Source organism: Nelusetta ayraudi, unplaced genomic scaffold (assembly GCF_046127955.1).
Source record: "Nelusetta ayraudi isolate G7.1 ecotype Tasmania unplaced genomic scaffold, CSIRO-AGI_Nayr_v1 ptg000008l, whole genome shotgun sequence".
NCBI lineage: Eukaryota > Metazoa > Chordata > Actinopteri > Tetraodontiformes > Monacanthidae > Nelusetta > Nelusetta ayraudi.
This window is the reverse complement of record NW_027466058.1, coordinates 1,968,725-1,989,975: the sequence shown is the minus strand read 5'-3', so window position 1 is coordinate 1,989,975 and position 21,251 is coordinate 1,968,725. Positions and strand designations below refer to the sequence as shown.

At 45.3% G+C, this 21,251-nt stretch overlaps 2 protein-coding genes across 6 annotated transcripts in view; one reads left to right on the top strand and one right to left on the bottom strand.

Annotated features, from left to right (window-relative positions):
- wdfy4 (WDFY family member 4) overlaps positions 1–16,068 on the bottom strand; it is a 41,042-nt gene extending 24,974 nt beyond the window's left edge. The window contains exons 1-28 of one of the 4 annotated variants that reach the window (XM_076018632.1): positions 15,919–16,068; positions 14,653–14,750; positions 13,697–13,948; positions 12,826–12,937; positions 12,025–12,137; positions 11,629–11,757; positions 11,305–11,494; positions 10,657–10,846; positions 9,766–9,926; positions 8,334–8,566; positions 8,103–8,242; positions 7,872–8,002; positions 7,169–7,270; positions 6,856–7,046; positions 5,255–5,934; positions 5,009–5,099; positions 4,711–4,925; positions 3,736–3,839; positions 3,414–3,645; positions 3,161–3,237; positions 2,849–3,067; positions 2,202–2,380; positions 1,885–2,116; positions 1,188–1,339; positions 1,002–1,113; positions 734–924; positions 283–435; positions 55–128 (exon numbers count right to left, since the gene is read on the bottom strand). In XM_076018632.1, the coding sequence (XP_075874747.1) occupies positions 55–128; positions 283–435; positions 734–924; positions 1,002–1,113; positions 1,188–1,339; positions 1,885–2,116; positions 2,202–2,380; positions 2,849–3,067; positions 3,161–3,237; positions 3,414–3,645; positions 3,736–3,839; positions 4,711–4,925; positions 5,009–5,099; positions 5,255–5,934; positions 6,856–7,046; positions 7,169–7,270; positions 7,872–8,002; positions 8,103–8,242; positions 8,334–8,566; positions 9,766–9,926; positions 10,657–10,846; positions 11,305–11,494; positions 11,629–11,757; positions 12,025–12,137; positions 12,826–12,937; positions 13,697–13,948; positions 14,653–14,673 (4,676 nt within the window). In that variant the 5' untranslated portion in view covers positions 14,674–14,750; positions 15,919–16,068. The other 3 variants (XM_076018633.1, XM_076018635.1, XM_076018634.1) reach the window with 3 other exon arrangements.
- On the top strand, positions 15,918–21,194 carry LOC142883615 (uncharacterized). Of its 2 annotated transcripts, XM_076018636.1 has the most exons (11): positions 15,937–16,065; positions 16,281–16,720; positions 17,439–17,574; positions 17,655–17,765; positions 17,855–17,987; positions 18,445–18,623; positions 18,765–18,838; positions 18,940–19,102; positions 19,175–19,257; positions 19,499–19,689; positions 20,258–21,194. In XM_076018636.1, exons 2-11 carry the CDS (start codon positions 16,600–16,602, stop codon positions 20,744–20,746), a joined length of 1,680 nt encoding a protein of 559 aa, XP_075874751.1. In that variant the 5' UTR covers positions 15,937–16,065; positions 16,281–16,599; the 3' UTR covers positions 20,747–21,194. The 2 variants fall into 2 exon arrangements, with proteins under 2 accessions (XP_075874752.1, XP_075874751.1); XM_076018637.1 differs by lacking the exon at positions 16,281–16,720 and having other exon boundaries at positions 15,918–16,065.
- Positions 21,195–21,251: the final 57 nt, after the last annotated feature.

The window sequence follows — 21,251 nt, the reverse complement described above, 5'->3', positions numbered from 1 at the left end:
ACACAACTCAGTTAGTGTGATGCAGTTTCGCTCCAGATAAGACACAGGAGTTACCTCGGGGATTTCAGGATGTCAGCAAAGTGGTTCAACACAGAAAGGTCCAGATTATCGGATGTGTTCTGCCAGACCTGATAACGCGATCAGAGAGCGGGGGAGAGAAAAATAGAGTAATCATTAACGACCACGGTACAGATGCTGTGAGAAACACTCCAGGTGACGAGCAGATGGCCTGGGAAAATCGTCCATTTCCTGCATCTGCACAAGTGAAAAGTGCGCATTTACCTCCAGGTCACACAGCAGAGCCTGGAAGGCAGCAGGGTTCTGTATGTAAGGAGAGCCAGAGCTCAGGTTCACAGAGCTCGAGAGGTACAGAACCAGCTGGAAGATTCTGCTGCTGGTCAAGCAGCTCTTGGACTTTAGCAGGAAAGCGAGGAGCTGCGGGTGGAAGGCGAGAGAACTGATTCAAGGGGTAAATTTCACTACAGGTGCAATAAAACACTGATTATAAACACTTTCTTTAATACATATTTCAAAATGTAAATCATTTCTAAATATATTTTATTTCTTTTCAGTCTTTGCACACTTTTAAATTCTTCTCTTTGCACTGTATATGCTGCTGTAACTGCAAATTTCCCAATGTGGGATAAATAAAGGCATCCTTAGTCTTCCTCTTCTTAAATTAGAATCTCGGTAAGCACTTCTGGGTATCAGGCAGTGGTGCGGCGGGACGTACCTTGTATCCATCTATGCGTTTCATTTCCTGCTGCATGGCGGAGTTGGTCTCCAGAACCGAAGCGAGAACTTTGACGGCGGCGTACAGAGAAGTATCGTCCAGCACCATGGCGACCATACTGAGAGCCACCGCAGGGCCGCCGACGTACAGGAACGCAGCGGATGCATTTCTGGGGGTGAAGGCGCGAACACCTGGGACGGAGAAAACGTTTGCTAAAAAAGGAGTGAGCATAAAGAGAAAAAAATGCCTCCAAGTACTGCTCATTTACCGAAACGTCCAATCAAGGCTGCCCCAATGGTGCGGGCTGTACCGCTCAGGTGCTGGCTGAGGTTTTTGATGAGAACCACTGGGGTGGAGTGATCGCGGGATGTAATGCCCATCTGTAAGAAAAAAAAAATCACGTCAACACTGATGCATCATAGCAACACGTGACGTCGGGATGGAATCGGGTTACCTCTTTGGCAATGAGGCGGCAGTCCACCTCGTTGTAGTCCTCTCTGATCTGCAGGACGGTTGTTAAGGTGGAGATGGCCAGGTTGATGCCAAACGAGATCCTCTCTTCAGGGACCAGCCTGAGAGGGGAACACTCTGCATCCGGATCATGCCCTGGATGCACAGGCAAAAGTTTTTAAAAGTCAGAGAAGAGAGAGAGATTCAAAAGAGATATTTTTTTCTTTCATGAAAGGAGGCAGGCACTGTTGTAGTGATTTTGTTATTTTTCCACACCTGGAGGGTCAGGAAAAATGTTGTATATGCTCAACTGGTCAGACCTGTGGTGCAACTGCCACACCCTGAATAAGACTCAAGTTGATGCATGTTTGCCTGAAACCTAAGAAAATAAAAGCTTTACAAACTTTTCAAACCACCCTGAGTGCCTGGATATTTTCTTGGATAGTAGTTTTATGATTATATGTTATGTCAACTTGTCTTCATGGAAAACAAAGTTTATAAAAAAAAAAAAATACTAGTATTTAAAAGTATTTTTAATAGTTTCAGTCTGTATGAGTACTTGAGTTACCATGTCACTGACTATCAGCTGCACCGCACTGCTGATAACGTGGTGGGGCACAAAGATGCACATATCAACGATTCACGTGGCTTCGCAATGGATTGAAATAAAACTGGTATGACACGCTGGTCATGTGACCCACCTGAGGTGCGCAGGGCCTGAAAGTTGCCCACGTACGCCGTCCCTTGTGTGTATATGACACCGACGGACTCGGGGCTTAGGGCTTCCTCGAAGAGGTAGGCGGGACCCACCCGCCACACCAGAGCCGCGTGCTCCTTCCACATGGCCGGCGTTCCAATCAGTCCATACACGTCGATCACAGCGGTGGGGTCCATGGAGACATAGTGGCCAGGGAACGGCTGGATGTACCTCATCTGAGAGGGCAAGCGGGGAAAATGCAGATTAAAAGATAGTAATTTTAGAATACACATTTACTGCTTTTTCTTGTCCTCGTTATACCTTTCCAGTCCCAAATGCGATGCCATTGAAGTAGGCGGAGACCACGCAGCTCTTCTTCACATCTTTGGCCATGACCACGGCCAGATGATGCCACTGACCTGGGACCAGTTTGCTGGAGCAGCGGAACCTCAGTGATGTGGGCAAAGATGTTGGAGTGGAAACTTCTGGCTCCATCACATCTAAAAACACAGATTCCAATTGGATTTAGAAAATCAAAAAGGGTTTTCAAAAAAAATAAATTATTTCTGTCATCAAACATAAAGTTTAACTTTAGAGTTTCTGAAAATAATATTTGCTAATTCTGTATTTATTGTGAGTGTAGGGCAGAAGTATTTTTTCCATTTTGTTTTATCAACCATTCTCATTAAAATACTGAATTAGTGTTTGAGAAAAACAATTGAGCAGTGATAACTGTTTTCTTTTTTCATTAATTTTTCAAAGTTTTGGTTTAATTTTGCCAGCCCTGAAACCCTAAACTTCCACTCACTGACATTAAGAACGCATATGAGAAATACAATCATATCTGCATCATTGTACTTGGAATGATATATAACATAAAAAGCTGCGTAAAAAAAAAGTTTTTGAAACATATAGTAAATTCTATGTTTTGTTGAGCTATTAATGTTGGTAAACTCTGTCCCTCCTACCCAGGTAGGTGTATGCTTCCTCTTCCGTGGAGATCACCAGACAGCCATCGTACGCAGAGAACGAGATGGACAGGCACATGTACTGCTGCTCCGTCCGCGACATGTGACGTATCACCGACAGCAGGCGGATTGGGTGCGAGTCGCAGGCCAGGCTGAAGCGATTGATTTGGAACCAGCAGGTAAACGACAGACCAGCTGTCGGCGGGAAACCTCGGCACTCTGGAGGCAAGCGACAGAAGGACGTCATTAAGTTCCTTCAGAGCCACTTACAGATGTGTAAAATAAAACAGCGCAGCTGCAGTCACAACTTACCTCCTCCAATCCCGCCAGTCGATATGGAGTCAGCGGTCACTCCTTTAACAGTGGCCAAAGAGGGCAATAAAAGGCAGCTGCAAGGGGAATAAGTCATTTTTAAACGTGACTTAGTGCTTTAATTTAGCTTGCATGTGTCATTTTTGCTGCAATCATTTTAGATTAATTAAGCACTTTGGGCTGCAGCAGCATTTTGTTAAGTGCAATTTGTTCAGTAGCTGCCTCAAAGGCTTCGGCTAGAACAAGAACTAACCCATATCCACTCTCACTCATGTTAAACTCCACAAAGGCTGGTGAGCAGGAGACTTTGTGAGGTCGGAAGGTTCGCGGCGTGGTCATGGACACGAGGCTGATAATCTGGTGGAGCGGGATTGCAGAGCCCACCGGGGCTTCGAAGCTGCCGGTGGATTTCAACAGGCTGAAGATTCGCCTTAGCGTCCTGGCGGGATATTCAGACGAGAGATCCGCCTCTGTGCTGGGACCTGCTTTGAAATAGCATTTAAACAGTGACCTGCGTTATGTTTGGGTTAAAATGAGAGTTGTTGGCAAAACGTGATAAAATGAGAAGTGTGTACCATCTGAGCTCGGAGCCTGGCCTGGCGGTTGACAGTCCTGCTGCAGTCGCTTGATCGATTTGTTTGACACGCACATGAGAGGGCGGCCCAAACACAAGAAGGTTCTGCAAAAGAACAAAAAGCTCCATTGGGGAAGAAATGGTTGCACGGCTTTCAAATACTGTATGATAATACTGCACACTCCACAGCAATGAAACAACTTGAATCATTGTACAAACAAGCATTTGAAACACTGGATAAGAAACCGTTCAGACATCATCACAGCTTTATTCTGAGGAAGTACAAACTGCTGAGGTGGGAAAATCTCATTATGGCATCATGATTCAGCGCATCCTCCACTATCCGGTTTTATAAAATTCAAATCCTCTGCTACTAGAGCAACCAGAGGTGCGGCTAAAAAAGACATGTACAATCCCTTTCCGAAAAACAACACTCAGCCCGGCTGTATTCTCATTCAGAGCATCACACCAATGGAATACAGCACCACAATCAATCAGAGAGTCTCTGTCAAATCACCCATTTAAAGTCAATGCAAATAACTGGCTTGTTGACTGCCAAACAATGTGAGCACTGGTAGTACTACTACCATTACTAGTAGTAGATAGGTTTTTTGTTTTTTCTCTTTTCTTTTCTTACTCTACCTGTATCAGATGGTGACCAAATGAATGTCTTTTAAAACTGCGCTCTAGCCAATGTGGCTTGTCCTATGATAATTGTACTGTATTTTTATTTATTTAATAATTTATTTAATCTTTGTACTGTATCTGTCTATCTGTCATCATGATGTATTTTTGTCTATGTCTGTCGTGTATTTTACTGAAGAGTCTATCAACACCTGGCAAAGGGACTACCAACGGAAATTAGCCTTCAGCTAACTCGGGTATATTCACTTTCTCATGGAAATGTTGATTCATGTTGATTCAAGAATTTGAAATTTGAAATTTGAAAAAGGTCGCAAACCAATGTATATTTTACCTCAGGTCTACATGTGTGAGGGCCTGGGAGCAGAGTTTCTCCAAGATGCGCGTCACAGGCAGGTGCAGCGGGTGTTCGGGAGCGAGCAGCACACTGCGACAGTGCGTCAGGAGAGTGGAGACGAGGCCACCCTCACACAACACCTGGCGGTTTCTCTCAGATTTGACCACGGCCAGGATGTGATGCGCCAGTGAGAACTGGACCTCCATGGAGAGCTGGGAAAAAACAGGGGGAGAACTCTTGTTTCACTTTGGCTGCCGGCCACTTTTGAGAAAATGAAATGCTTGTGAAGACGTACTTGCGGGTCCTCAGGCGTAAACACTGATGTGAGAAGAGTTATGACGACTCTCATGGCACCTGGATGAAGAATGACCTGATTGCAGGAGAGGCTGGTTTAAGGCAGGAATAAAACAAAACAGAAAAACAAACATTGTTAATATAACTTCAAATACAAGGAATCAATTTTTGTCCTTTATTGTAAATAAAAAATACATCCATATTTTAAGGTGGTATATTAATGGCTGTGAATTTCTCAGATCTCCACCTGTACTGAGATTCTGAGGAGACTGTGGAAACACTGTGTGCTGCGTTTCGCGATCGTCCCTGCATGTCGTCTGCAGGTGGAGACCCTGAGTGCAGTCCCTCTTGGCCTGCTCTTCTGCTTAGTTCCTCTTTATCTCTATCACATCTGTTCTCAGGCTCCATTCCAACATTTAGGTCCAGGGGAGAGTAGGTCCCAGTGGCGAACTGGTCCAGAGAAGAGAGCAGCTGTACACAAGTCCGAAGGGAGACAGGGAGGCTGATCTGCGGCGCTGCAGAGGCGGCCGAGACATCTCTGGTGGCTTTCGCCAGTTCAACAAACTGGTTGAAGCTCTTTCCAGGAGATCGGGTGTCCACTGACATCTGAAGACAATTCTCAGGCGCGCCGCCGGTGTGAAAGCATCCCAGCTGAAGCAGAGCCTCCCCGAGTCTTTCATAAAAGCCCCCGCTCTCAAAGTAGTGTGCATTCACAGTGTGAACGTGCACAGCCAGGGTCAGGATGTGCATGGCGAGAAGCAGGAGGTCTAGCAGTGATTGATGCCCGAGAGTCTTCCAACCCTCTCCCTGAGGAGGGTGGGACAGAGCTCCTTCCATGTCCGTCACCAGCGACAGCAGCCCGGTGAAGCCTCCGGCTCTCCTGAACGCATCCCAGCTGTTTGGGTTTTCCAGCACCCTCAACACAGACTGAAACACAAGAGCGGAGATCAGGCCAGAGGAAAAGCATCAAACACGTGTCAGAGTAAATTCTGCTTACCGCACTCAGAATGCACCTGAATACACAGCAGTGCTCAATTAATTTTTTTGGTTTTTGAAAAAGGTCTACCGTCAATTAAAACAAGAGGGTCATAAAAAATAGATGCAACGTTGCAGATACATCATAAATCATTTCCGGTAACTAGTTTTCGGATGTGAATAAAATCGCATTAGCGTTATTCAATTTGGGGAACTAATCCATCAGGTAGGTAATGTGCGAGGCTGAACACGGGGCGAAATATGATTAACTCAAACTGGAGTAATCACAATGGCTCTTAACACTTGCCAACACAGGTCGCGGCCAATCTGATTGCCACCTGCTTTAACTGCGTTAGCGCAAGAGGGGGCGCGCACACACATACACACACACACGCGCACACCACAGACTTTGAGAACCAGTAACATTGGTTTCTGCAGACGCACACAAATTCAAGGGCCGCCCACCCTTGCATGCACATGTACTGCATACACATAGATATCTGCAGGTAAATGTTCTTCCAGCTGCCATCGATAAAAGCGGACACATACAGTGGGTGTCTAACGTATTTAAGCCCTAACAGGATTTCTGTCCTGTTCAGTGATCTGATAGTGGTGGTAAAGCACAGGGCGACAAACCTAATCAAATAGGTCTAGAGTTAACAGCTAAACCACTTTTAGCAAATCAATCTACATTAGCCTCTAATACAATCAGGGTCCCACATGCTAAGGAAATAAATTCACTAGCTTATAATATTTTAAGAAGGTTACACTTTCTATGGTTTGATAGCGAGTGAGGACTACAGGGTAGACCGAAATTACTGCATAACGGAGTATCTCTGAACGCGGCGCTGGACGGATGGTGTGTGTACATACCTGCAGAAGGTCTCGCTTCAACCCCAGTTCCTGCTGCGTGGAGGAACACAGGGCTCCGATGGCAGTGCTCATAAACTCCTCAGAGTTGATCTCAGCGAGCTGCTCCAGAATGCTCAAGGTGGGAGCTCGATACTGATCCTCGTCCAAGAAGATCTTGATGTAGGGAACCATTCCGAGGTCTCGCACCGCGACTGGAACACAAGTGGAACCAGTGAGTGTCCAGCAGCGGTTGAGGCAAGTTAAAAATGGTTAAATAAAAAACAACAAAAAAAACCCAGAAAGGATTGTGAGGCGTTTTTAGGAATGTATTCACCTGTGTTTTTGATTGTGCGCAGAGTCAGACTTGACACCACCTGGAGCATGTAGGAAGTGAGCAGTCTCTCAGTGGCCTCCACACAAGGTGGCTGCTGGACATCTAGAGGGCAAAACAACTTCTGATGCAATTTACAGAGCGGACATCGAGAAAAACAAACAAACACGTGTTGTGTTGCTGACGGCAATATTTTTCATTTTAAAACAACTATGGAGGTAAAAATGTGTTTGACATTAAAATGTATCAGTTCGAGACAGTAACAGACCCAGAAACATTCGCTAATACAGTGTTTTTCAACCACTGTGCCGCGGCACACTAGTGCGCAGTGAGATAATGTCAGGTGTGCTATTAAAAGATATCCAATTTCACTTAATTGGTCTAAAAAATATAAAACATTCAATTGTCAAGTGACTGTGCTTTGAAAGGAATGAAAGCCTATTTTCCTTCCTCAATTCTTCTGAGGATATCAACTTTGTGTGGATCTCAGCAGGCCCAGGTTTCACACTGAGTGACTATCAATAATTTAACAAATTAAGAGACTATATTGTAATTATTAGGCTAATTTAGCCTAATAATTATATTATTAGGCTAATCAGGCTTTGGTTGGTGGTGTGCCATGGGATTTTCTTTCAATGTAAAAAATGTGCCATGGCTCGATAAAGGTTGAAAAACGCTGCACTAAAACAAATGTGTCTTTGCTGACCTATTTGAGCCGACGATGCAACTCCGGCCTTTCTGAGGATCTTGGCTCTCCTGCGAAGCTCCCCGAGAAGCAGCTCCAGCAGACCCCAGTCACTCAGCACCTCAGACAACATGCCGCTGTGCACCGTCATCCTGCAGGGAAACACGATGCATTTGTTTGTGTCATTACGTTCACCGAAGGGATCATTTCAACACATTTAGGAAGAAATAGAAACACAAATTGGTTGTTCACCTGTGAAAACACTGTAAGGCAACCACTCCAAACTCAGACTTGGCTGCTCCCCCAGCTAGAGTCCCGGCCCAGCTGTGCTTCAGCACACCCAGCAGCGCCCGCAAGGTCTCATGGGGGATGTAGTTCAGTTTAAATATAACCTGCCGGGGACCAAAACCGTTAACAACCCCAAGGCTGCTCGTTATGCTGCAGGGAAAAGAGAGACTTTTAAATTCCCACTCGGGCTCTTACCATCTCCAGCATTGAAAAAAATTGCTTTTGCGCAGGCACGGGTTTGCGGCAGATGCAGGTGGCCACTTGGGCCATGGACTGGACTGTCCACTCCAAGAGGAAGAAGTTGGCCATGTCCCTCTCCCATATCGTCTGAAGGGTTCGGAGGAGCTGACAGCACAGCTGAGAATCCTCAGAGCTCAGCAAGGAGGCCTGCAGCAGGTGGAAGGCAGGCAGGTTCTTCACTGTCAAACCTACAGAGAAAGGCAGAGCAAGTGCAGAGGAGGAAGGGCGGGAGGGATGAAGGGAGGGGGAAAATTACATTTTATGTTAACCTGCTAAATGTTTAAAAACTTTACAATGAAGTCAGCATGAATAAAAAAAATTAATTCAGAGAAAATTTATTCTCGCACTACTGCGTGAACAGAATTCACTCAGACAATACATTCTAACATTATTAGATATACTTCAGAAAGGTCAACTGGTAAATGAAGTTTGCACGAAGAAAACCATAAGCCAATATATGAAAAAGAAAACAATCAGATATTGTAGAAAGCAGGCAGAGAGCCAGATTTGATTGGGTTACATGTACATAGATTGATTGGAAACAAACAACGTGATGTGCAAAAAGGCGAAATAAAGGAGCCTAATTTGTCTTGATGGAGTTTGTTTGCTCCGTTGTCACAGCTACGACGCCAGCCGTTAGATCAGGCAGCCTAAACGCAGCACTTGTGTCTGCTGGAGGTAAATATATATCTGGTTAGTTATAACATACATTTTCACACTTAGTGGAAATTGAATCGGCACCAAATGAGATCAGCATAAAGTGGTTCCAGGTGCCCCTGCTGGAGGAGGGGATCTACTCCTCGACGTGATGGATAGACGCTGAGTCTGTGCGTGAGGGCGTGCGTGCCGAGGTGCGGGTGTCTGTTAGGGACACTCGCATTGCGTCGGATGGGGGGATTGCGAGTGTGAGCGGCTGCGTGATAGATGGCTGGTTGCTGTATGGCCAGTGGCGAATGAATGTGGGGCATCCTAACAGAGTTAGGGGGGAAAGACCCACTTCATCATCCCAGACATAATCACCTCAGCTTCCTGTTAACCCCAGGGCCGCTGTGTGCTGCGGAAGGGGCGACGGCGGGGGAGCGGCGGGTCAGGACGCTGGGAAATCAGCGGAGCCGAGCGCGATGTGATGAGGGGGTGATGAGAGGGCAAAAGTGCAAAGGAGAAATGAACTCCGGTGAACTGTGGCTATTTGCGGGGAGCTCATCTGCCTGGCCGAGCTCACATCTGCTGAGCTACGGCTGTTTGGGTAATTAGACGGTAGTAAATTTCAAAGGGACGGCATCGAATAATTAGAATGGCGGGATGCTGGTGGTGGTGGTGGTGGTGGGGAGAGGGGTCGAGGGGGGGGGTTCCCAGAGAGCGACACAGAGGGCGCAACTTAGCTTGCCTTTGGTGAGCGGGGGGTCGAACTTGAAGCCGGGAGGCTGAGGGTTGGTCACACAGAGGGCCACTTTTAGCTCGCTCTTCCCGAACAGAGAGAACGATGCTATGAGGGCCAGCAGCTCCTCCACCGGCTGAAACTGCTCCACCGAAACGGCTTCCTCACACCTTGTGACAGAAAGAGAAAACGACAGGAGGGTTCTACATTTATCTGACCTTCGCATCCTACAATATATCAAAGCTCTTTGTATTTCTGCATACACCAGCGAGGTAACCGTACATGATTACAGATATCATATTTAGCACTCTGTTTACAGTCTCCAACATTTTGTTCTTTCAATTTTAGCTTCTTGCGAAAACTGACGCTTTGATTTACCTTCCACATCTGGAAGGCATCTAGGAAGTGACCCACATGGAGATGCATCAATAAAACATCACAACACACACATAAACACACTCACACAAACATACACACTCATTTGTACACCTACTCGCATGCACACATAGGCACAATTCTTGGTGTGGTTATCTTTCTTTCTTTCTTTCTTTGTGTATTTATCTCTTTATTCTCCTTTCCTTTATTAGTAATTTTGTTCATTATGTGATGAATGATGATGTGATTTAATGTCTGCTTTGGTTATGACACAGTATTGTATCTTGTTACCAGTTGTTCTCTCTGTCCTGCTCTATCTCTCCACCCACGCCCATGAACCAAACCTGTGTGATTCATACTGTTGGGTCACAATCTCTACTTTAGAGAATAAAACTTTCAGCCATCATAAAGACATTCAGAGCCATTTCGGCTTGTCATTTTGACGGGAAAGGACAAGGGGGAAAAAAATCATGTCCCTGGGCCAATTTCCAGATTTTTAATGCAACATTTCCTTTTCAATCTCACCGTTTGAGGATGTTCTTGAGGGCCATATAGCCGTTGTTGGAGTCGAACTCCAAGAAGAGGGCTGGGTTGAGGGGGTACGTGTCTCTGACGAAGCTGAACACAGCCACGGCCACCTCAGCCAGCAGTGGCCCGGGGACATCGGTGCTGATGTGCAACAGGTTCTGGATGCAGATTCGCACACAGTTCTTACCTAAAAGGCAAGTTAAACATTAGTTCATTAGTGGTACATTATTTAATGTATATTCAGAATATATCCTCCTTCGAGATGACTCTCTGCGGTGCAGAGTGTTTCACTCTTTGAGCTTCAGAAATGTCAGTGGGGTCACAAATATAGCGAAGAGACATGGAGTCATGTGAGGGAGATGTCACGCTGGGGGGGAGAAAAAAAATCTTGCAAAGTTGTGATGCCAGAACTAACAGGAGTTATTTTGTGTTTACTGGAACATTTGAGCGAATTGAATTAGCCGTCTGGATGGAGTCATCATGTGAATAACAATATGTCTCCGCTGGGATGTAAACCCATTAAGGGGACAAAATACCTAAAAAAATCTAATCGTCTTGTTTCTCCACAACCTTTTCTTCCTTGTTTACTCAATCAGTTCATGGCGCAGAGAGGCTGAGAGTAAACAAATCAAAATGTTAGGTCACCTAGCAAGCATGGGACGGTGTTGCTGGTTGCTGCAGCAGAGACCGCCTTGAGGACACGGGAGGCCTGGCGCCTCCATGGGGCGCTTGTCTGGTCCCACAGCGACGTGAGGCCGATGATAAGACACTGCATCTCCTGAGTTTCCACCAGCCGCTCCACATTGACCGGCTGTCTGCAGAGCTGGAGCAGGACCTGGAAAAAAAAAACATTGAATGAAACAAACACAGCGAAGACGAGCGGCAGCAGGAGATTGCAAAATGAAGAAGAAAAAACATACGGTGCAATGATAAAGAAGGAAAAAATATGGTTCAGTTTGGTGAGTTAACCTTGGTGAGCGGCTCCTGAAAGGTCTGCTCTGTTTCCACATTGTCCGCTTTAGCTGGAAGGCACACGAGCAGGTAAAGACACTTGACGAGAGCGGCGGGGAGCAGCGGGTCTATACTGGACAAAATATCCTGCAGACACACAAACACATTCACAACATTTGTCTTAGAGTTCGGACAGATAAACAAAAGTCTTACAAATGCAATTTCAATACTGGGGGAAAACACACCGTGCACGTGTGGTCATCAAAATTACACAATCTTGACTAGCATGCCAGCAAAGTATTTAAAATAAAATAAGCGGTTGACTGAATGAGTAACTACAGTCAAGCGTTACTTTATTCCAAATGCGGCAACACTTTAATTTCCCCTCGAGTGCTAGATGTAATAATCACTCACAGAGCTGTCGGCTGTCAGCAGCAGCAAAGACTTCATCAGCGTCCATCCCTCGCAGTTGGCCTCCGTCCCTTCCCGCCTCTGGAAGAAGCGCACCACCTCGTCTCGAGCCTCCTCTGGATCCACAAAGGAGAAGACACCTTATCGGTCAAATAATGGAAAAAGGGACTCCAACACAAACAGTTCCCTTTTATCTACTTGCGTTATAAGCAAACAATGAAGCCAAAAATAGCACTTTGGCGGTGCTGTACGCAAATCTAAATACGCTTTTCAGAAAGGTGTTTTTATAGAGGTTTCACTTCAGTTTTTGCAGACAAAATTTGCATTGCATCACCAAGTTCAAAAGTAATTTACGCGAAATGTAAAAAATAACAACAACTGAGTAAGTAAGTAAGTAACACTTAATTTGCACAAAAAAGCACTTAATAATTGTTATGCCACGCTTGCACAAGCCCATTTAGCATGTAAAGCCTGAACGTGAGCCGAGATTAAAAAAACGCTTTCCTTGCACTTCCCTAAAAACATTTCCCACTTCTTAAGTCACACGTAAAGACAGAGCAGAGAACAATAAGTGAGGGGTTCGAAACGCAGAAACTTGTCAGAGAAAAGCACAAACATTTTACATGCAAGACTGAAGGGCCTGTTTTTCTAATGGCATCAAAGAAACATTTACCATCAGACTAATAAATTCTGGTATAGAACCCCAAGCACGCTCTCATAAGCAGAAGTGAACGGAGGGGGAAGTTTCTCTCTCGAGTGTTAAATGAACGGTGAAACGCTGTGTGAGCGCTCGCTGGTGTTTACCTGCTGGCCGCTCCGCCAGTCTGCTGTGGATCTTGCTGACAACGGTGTCGGCCGTCAGAGCTGCGAGGCCCTTAATGTTCAAACCGTCAAGTCTGCCGCCATCCTCGCACACCTGGGATCAGAGGGGAGACACACCGAATAAATGAATCACACCGTCTTCTCATTTTTTAACAGCGATTACGAAACACACACTTAATGGTTTGGGTACGTTACAGGTTGAACCTGAACTACTCAGCGGTCAATGCACTACTGAACTATAAATAATGCAAGTTGGTAAATTCTTTGTTCTGTATTCAGGACCATAAGAGGATATTAAATCTCAATGAGTTTGCTGTTCTTCAGAGAGGCCCTCCAATTCTAGTCAAATCTGTGGTCATGAGGCTTAACGCACACGTAGGAGAAAAACACACACCCACACACACAACAAGCACACACACAAAATTCTTCCCCTTTTTTTCAGCGGGATGATTTCTTCATCGCTGGGACAAAAAAACAGCAAAGCCTGGAGCTATAGTGCTAATATTTTTTTTTGTGTGCCCGTTTGTGTGTGTCTTTGTGTGTGTGTCATGTGACACACGAGAGCGCAGAGAACCATATAGACTTAATGAGGGACCGCACACACCAACTAACAGTGATGAGATTAGCCAAAGCTCCACAAACAGCTGACTGTCATCTCCTGCTGTCTGAAAATTCACATTCAAACGGTCTGGAACCCTCTCAGAAACCACGGTGCCCTCAAAGCATCCGCTTGCTCAACACACTCATCACCGGGTTTTAATTGAAGCTGTAACAACACTTCAAATCAAAGTTCTCCTGCCATTATGTTGCTGTTGTTCGCAGAATGAGTACGCACACCTTCTCACTGCAGTACCTGTATGTAGAGAGGCAACGCTTTGACCAAGAGCTCCCCTCTTGGCCCGGGAGGACCATGTTTCGTTCTGCGAGCAGGGCTGGAGTGCGAGTGAATTCCCAGCACCTGGAGTTGTTTCCTGAGCTCTTGCAGGAGTTGAGGGTTCCTACAATCACCCTCCACTTTGTCCACTTTTAGCTCCACAGAGGCAGATAACTCTCCCGAAGCACTGAGCTCCCCAGTCTCCTTGTTGATTCTTTGCCCTTTAGCCGTCTGGGTAAAAAAGACAAAAAAAAAAAAGTAGTTATAGTAATAATGATGATGATGATAGTCGATTTCTACTGTCTGTTTTCAAGTTGGATCAAGCTTAAACATTTGAGTAACCTTAAATCAAATTAGCCTGAACCACTTCCTTCCGTCTCTATACATATTTATTTCCTTAAAAGCTCACCAAAACCACTGAGCACGCTGAAATATCAGCAGAGATCGGTGGGAGTTCTGCTGCTTCCACTAACTGCCAAAAGATCACGCACATGATATAACGGATGCCCAATTTTCAGTAATTGGAAGCATAAAATTCCAATAAGGGTCAAAAGCTTTACAAGCTACAGATGGAAAATTCTTGAGATTTTTATACCGAGGGGATTATAATACTTCTTCAGCGATCTGGAAAGCCCAAACATTCTTTAATTGAGGTGGGCCTACACCTCTTACTTCTCATTCATTATAAAAGCAAGATTTCCGTAGGTTCTCTCTCTCAAAAAAAAAACAAAAAAAACAACAACGCAGGATTAGTATAGGATTGTCACATCTAAAATGAAGTAGTCACACAGGAAGACATTTGAACATTCAAGTGTGAGAGGAACAATGATTTCAACCGAGAAGAAATGACTGCTCACATTCCACTGTACAATCCTGCTTTCAGGTTACAAGAAAAATCACTCATGCAGCAGAGGGTTTAGCTGCCACGGTCTTACCTGTGCATGTGTGAGAGCCATCTGGGAGTTTCCGAGCCCTACGAGGAAGCCGTCATCGTGGCCGTGCTATTTAAAGTGAATGACCTGCCTCTGGTTCCCTGAAAGACAAGCAGGAGCCTGCAAAGACATGACTAACATCTACAGTGTCAAACTCCTCTGTAAAGCCCGCCTGCCCCTGACTAATCTGCAACATGCCGACTGAACTTTGAACGAGCAGCGGCGCAACTCACATCAGCTGGCCCGGGTCATGTGCCTTCTTACTTCCTCGGAGAAGCAGAAGCGAAAGACTCTTGTTTAGCTGGTTGGATGGGCCCTCCCACTACGGCTCAAAGCAGCGCTCCCTGTCTTTTTATAGATGTGTCGGGCGTAAGGGTGGCAAATGAATCAGAGCGCCAGGACAGAATGCAGTTATAACTCAGAGAAAGAAGTAAACACACCTCTCATAATCACTGGTATTACAACACAGGCTCTGACAACTTTGCACGCTGTGTGTATGTTTACTACACTGACTGAGCCAAAGGCTACCAAACACATGTATGTAATGTAATGTATACAAAACGAGCTCATTTGTCATCTTTAGGTGTGTGCAGGTGTTGGGCGTGAGCCAGAAACAGGCCAGCTGCGGTGGTTTTGAATACTTGTGGACGTGACTGCACTGAGATTGCTGTGTGACAGTGTTGACATATACATGTACAAACGTGTGCTCAACAACCTATCCAAACAGCGCCATCTTCAGGCAACATAAGGTAGGTTTTCACTTGCTAAGACAAATGACTAATGTCTTTGAAGCGTACAGATAAATGAAAACATGGAACTCTCGACCACTGCTTATGACTAAATTGATACAGAAATCAATATTTAAAAAAAAATCAAATAAAGACAGATGTTTTGTCTGTTTTCTCTCTCTCTCTCTCTCTCGCTCTCTCTCTCTCTCTCTCTCTCTCTCTCTCTCTCGTTTTTAATGTTTGTTTCAAATGTATTATTTTTCAGTGGATCCCATTGCTAATTGGGGATCTGCTAAACAAACAAACAATTTCTCCAGAGAATCGTGGTACTGCCACAAACACACGAAAGAGCAGGCAAACCATTGGCATGGTCCACCGAAGACGTGTTGACGGGAGATTGCGGCAACATGCCGATGATATAACGTCATGTTTTTTGTTTTGTTTTTTGTTTTGTTTTTTAATGAATTGAAAAAAGAAGAAGAATGAATGAATGAACCATGCAACCTCGGTGTTGAAAGCGCGAATAAGTCAGACCATATACCTTCAGCGACGCCCGCCGGGAATTTCCCAGTTTTCCACTTGCCAGGAGCTCCCGGGGTAAAAAAAAAAAAAAACGCGATCCTCCACAACTGATCATGTGTGGTTCCATCCATCGGAAGTTGTGTCCCACTTACTTCGCCTGCTTCAGGTGAAATTATTTCACGCGACATTGGCATTAACCTGTGTGGGGCAAAGTTTAACTTCCGGGTTTCATTTGAGTGGGGGGGGAAACACCACTAAAATAGTAATAAAAATAAATAAATAAATAAATAAATAAAAAGTCTCGCTTTTATGTCAGTTTTGCTGCTCAGCGGGAAACCGCCGTAAGTATTTTGTTATTCATGGGAACCACGTGTTTTGCAGCGACGGTGACATACAGCCGTCATGTGATCCGTTCCAACCAATGACGCGGCCAGGGCGTGGCCTGTCTCAATCAGTTTAGCGGCCCGGCTGGTTGGCTAGCCTCGTCTGTGATGACACCTACCCAAGGTCCGCGAAAAAAAACAACAACAATGAAACATCTCCCGTTACTTTGAAGCGCAAGATGAGATTCGCTCTCGGTTTGCGTGTCGGCGCTGGAGCTGTGTCAGAGGAGACGGTCTGATTTCCGGTGCGGATTTTATCCGGGGAAGATCGGTCTAGCGCTCGCTGCGTCTGTGAGCCCGTCATCATCATCATCATCATGCATCCGATGCCCGTGTGCTCCGTTAGCGGCGGGGACATATTTGACTGTATACAGAGGGGAAATGTGGAGCAGTGCACACACTTCATCCAGACCGATCGATCAGTCCTCAAGCAAAAAGGTATGGTAGAGTGCGACATGATGGGAAAACAATAAATAATGCGATGGGTCGAGGTTTTTTTCTTCTTCTTCCTCTGCTCACGAGATGCCACTTCCTCTCTTCCTGGTAGCTTATTTCCAGTAGCCTTTAGCTTTTTAACCGCTCACTCTCTGCTATTCCGCTCTGTTGAGTTGGGAAATTGTTCATAAGTATTGTTACTAATGTTTGGTTATTGCTATAATCTCACCGCATCCCAAGTTTTGTTTTGATTTTCATTTCATGTGCACGTCTGCATCTACATATCTCCATATGTTCTGAATGTACTGTTATGAAAATTTGCCTCCGTGGATGAGAGCGTTGGTGCTTCATCCGCTTTATTGTTAAAATAAAGTTTGTCATATGTTTGGTAAACAGACGGGTACATTTGGACCATATATCATTATAGGATGCTCCCTTAGAGCCCAGGGAGAATAATAAAGATTTCAAATAAGTGTAATGAGACCTTCACATTTCGAATAGTATAGGTTCAAGTTATGATCCTCGTCAAAATACCTTCTGAAAGGGATTTAAGTAAAAAATAATAATGCATATCAGACTCCATACAACAGCAATAGCTGAGATCCAAGGCAGCTGCAGATCAACAGGCTGACAGTTTGTAGGGACAGAACGTCAGATCTTGATTTTTTTTTTTTTTTAAAGCTCTACATCTCAAAACCCTCATGCGTCTCTTGTCATCTAGGCTGGGGTGGTTTCACCCCGCTCCACTACACTGCCCTTCACGGCAACCGCGTGTTGGTTGACCTTTTCCTCAGTAATGGAGCTGATCCTAATCTGACCTGCGATGCGGGACAGACAGCCTTTCACTTTGGCTGCAGGTGAGCATCCATTTCAAGTTTATGTCACAATCTCAGCCTTTTCCCCTTCCTGTCACGGTTTTTAACTCCTATGACAACAGACAAGGAAACATCTACATCATGCACCAAATGATGCAGTACGGAGCCAACCTGCGCCTCACAGACCTGCAAGGGAAAACATCCATGCATCATGCAGTGACTGGGGGGAACATGTAAGTGCAGGAGGAACAGGATCGCTCGTGCAGCAGGGATCACTTTTTGGCGGAGAACCGTCTGTACTAACTCAATGCTCCTTTCCCAGTGTCGCAGTGCACTACTTGTGGGAAACGGGAATGTTTCGCTTCACAGACACTGACAAGTACCAAGTGACACCGCTTCACCTGGCTGCATCCACTGGCAATACAGAAGTGGTCCGATATCTGCTGAGAAATCAGGTGTGAGAATCTCAAGCTGACCTGCACTCACCGACTTTGAGCACTGTTAAATAAAACATAGCGTAAAGCAAATTTACTGCTGCAGCACCTCTATTGTTAGGTTATCGGTCATTTCCTATAAAAAGAAAAAGTTAACTGGTCCTGAAGTTGCCGTTCTATATTACAGAATCTTAATATCCATCTCCAGTGGGCGAGTTTCGTAATTTTTGGAAGGCATTGGCGAAGAGAATTTTCAACTAAATGGGACCTTTAAGATAAATTGCAAGATTGATAACTAGCTAGCAAAGAAAACATAAACACTGATCATTTCAACTGGTCACCGCTGATGTTTTCAGTCTTGTCATCTCGTCTTGTGCTAGAGCTCAGTTGGATCCTACCGTTCCTCACTTAAGCAGCATTCACAGTCAACCACCTTTGTGCTCAGCTGCGTAAGCTCAACCCCTTTTGTTTCTGTCAGAGATGTTCTGTGGACACAATCGACCAGCAGGGGGCGACGGCGCTTCACGTGGCGGCCGAGAGGGGCGGAGTGGAAGTGTGCTGGACGCTGCTGCAGAGAACTGGGTGCAGGATGCTCCATGAGAAGACCCACAGCGGCCTCACGCCCCTGGAGCTTTGCAAACAGGGGAAAACATTCAGGTGAATCTGCAGGGGTATTTTTAATCCTGGGGTAAAAAAAAAAACCCTGACTACTGCTATACCCGTTTCATATTTGCTCCTTCTCCTGGGATCCTGATGCAGATAAATTTATTGCTTTACTGCATTCTTTTTTTTCTCCAGACATCAGCAACTCACCAAACTACTGAGTCGGTACATTAACGACCCATTATATCACAAACCCCGGGAGTCCAACGGTAAGCAACACTTGAAGTAACTGCAGTAAAAATGAGCATTATGGTTTACAGTGTTTCAACCCTAACAAATACTTTCTGCCCATCTAATTCTGTCTCACCAGTTCTCTATTACTGGACACTGTTTTTCCCCTCGCTGGGTGGAGCTGCCATCCTGCTGATTGCAGCCATGCTGGGAGGATATGGCGGAATTGTTTGTGCTTTGCTCTTCCCCTGGCTGGCCAGAAGCATCTTTACACAGTATCACCGCATCACCACTTATCAAAGGTGCTTAAACTGTGCGCACGCTCACCGTTGGTCTTGGTTTTTGCTCATTTCCTCTGCTTCATTTTTTTCAAGGCTGCCCAACCCCGTCTACTTGGGAACCCTCCTGGCTGGCTTGTTCCATTCACTGCTCTGCTTTTACGGAAGAATAATGCCCAATATCCTCCACAAACAACCAATATGAAAAATTATGCACCTGGCTTTCAGTGCTTAGTTGCTTTGATTGATAAATCGTAAAAAGGAATATTGTTAACATTAATTATCCTTCATTCATTTCATTACGTTTAAATTGATCTGTTGTTTTTAGCTATTTCCTGCCCAATCAGGTACGCATGATTCAAATGTGATGTGCCAATATATCCATTACAATTACAAGGTGTTCTTCCTTAGCTTTAGAATGTGTGTGGCCAGCCGGAGTCTTGATCCAGGTTTCCATGGTCCACTTCTCCCTGGTCTTTGGTTTGTTCTGCAAGCTTCTGATTCAGGACCCCGGGACCCTGGACAGAGCTGACGCAGACCATCGCTTCTCCTGCGTGGCGGACCTGGTGGAGAACAACCAGAGCCCTCACAAATTCTGTCCATACTGCGAAGTAAGGCATTAAGAAGCCAAATTAGAAAAAACTTTATCTATCGTGACAGAAAATCGTCTTTCACGTGGCCAACAGAAAAAAAGTATAAGATTTAAACACTGTCATTTTAAGACTAAAAGAATAAATAGTAGCTTGTGTCACAGTAAAACATGATGTCGTGCAAACTCGATTGCATTCTTATGTGTCTCATTCTTCCTTTTTTTAAATTTAATTTAAATAGTTCCAATTTTGTGGTTATAAAAAAGCAACACATTTGTTTCAGATCTCTATTTTAGTTCTGGATTGTAGTTGTGCAGCCTCATTAGCTTAATCATTCTTAAAGCCCCTCTTTGTCGTCATGTATCGCCATCCACATGTTTAAAGTGGGGCCAAACAAGGTGAATTGAACACCTTGCGGGAAATCAGCCCTTTGTGATGTCACCGGTAGCTGATTATTTTTGTTAGCTGCAAGCTTGAAAGCACACTTTTTGGAAGAGTGGAGCAAGCAAAACTAGTAAAGAAAGATGGACATTTATCTTCAATGAGTCCATGTCAAAGTTTTCTCCTCTTCAATTGCCTCCCCCACCAGCTCATTCTCCCAGACTTCACCAAACACTGCAAGCTGTGCGATGTGTGCGTCAAGGACTACGACCACCACTGCCTCTTCCTCAACCGCTGCATCGGCCGCGCCAACCACCGCCTCTTCCTGCTGTTCATCCTCTCCATGGTGATCGCGCACCTCCTGTTTGTCGCCACGGCGACGAATTACCTGCTGGACAAGATGCCGATGGGAGGCCGCAGCCTGTCGACGTGGCTCACGCTGCTGGGGGAGGAGTTCTGGGTGGTGGTCCTGATGAGCATGAACGCGCTGACGCTCCTGTGGGAGGCGTGGCTGCTGAGCGAACAGTTCGAGGCCGTTGCCACGGGGACGACCACCTACTTCAGGCAGGGCGAGAGCTCGGCGCGGCAGAGGTCCTTGGGACAGCGCTGGGTCGTCGTGCTGATGTTCCTGCTGGAGGGTCGGCGACGGGTGGGCCACCGAGAGACAAGAGAGAGCAAAACTGCCATAGACATTTGAGTCCATCGCTAGCTTTCACCTGCTCACCGTTACATCCAGCGTCCATTTGTAAAGTGTGCATTCTCGGTTTACAGAGTCCCTCTCGTGCACTCAACTTTGTGAGAATGTTCCCTTTAGATTTCTTTAGTGCCATATACTGTGTTGTATGAGTGTAAATAATGGCTGTGTTCTGATATTTTATTTTAATATGTCGCTAACCATAGAGTGGGTTTGTCCACTAAGTATCCAGGAGGAACTCAGATTTGCCTTCCTGTAATTTTATGTGATTCAATGTAGAGGTTGAAGTCTTTTTGTGTGTGTTTTTTAAATATGTTTTAGCAAAGCAAAAAAACATGAATCATTGAATGAATCTTTCTTTTCCTACCTACTGTTGTGCTGTGCATTTGTTGAGGTTTTTTTTGTAACGTCATTATCGTTGCTTTTAATAAAAGTGTGTCATGCTTTGAAACATGCTCCCATCGTTCATCCTGTGACAGTGGAGTGCTCGGAGTTCCTCCTCTCTGAC

What these genes read in the sequence shown, in the direction of transcription:
- LOC142883615 (XM_076018636.1), top strand. Translation starts at nt 16,600, where the DNA reads ATGCATCCGATGCCCGTGTGCTCCGTTAGCGGCGGGGACATATTTGAC. An exon ending in GCAGTGACTGGGGGGAACAT is followed by an intron (nt 17,766 to 17,854) that starts GTAAGTGCAGGA and finishes CTCCTTTCCCAG; the next exon opens with TGTCGCAGTGCACTACTTGT. An exon ending in GATATCTGCTGAGAAATCAG is followed by an intron (nt 17,988 to 18,444) that starts GTGTGAGAATCT and finishes TGTTTCTGTCAG; the next exon opens with AGATGTTCTGTGGACACAAT.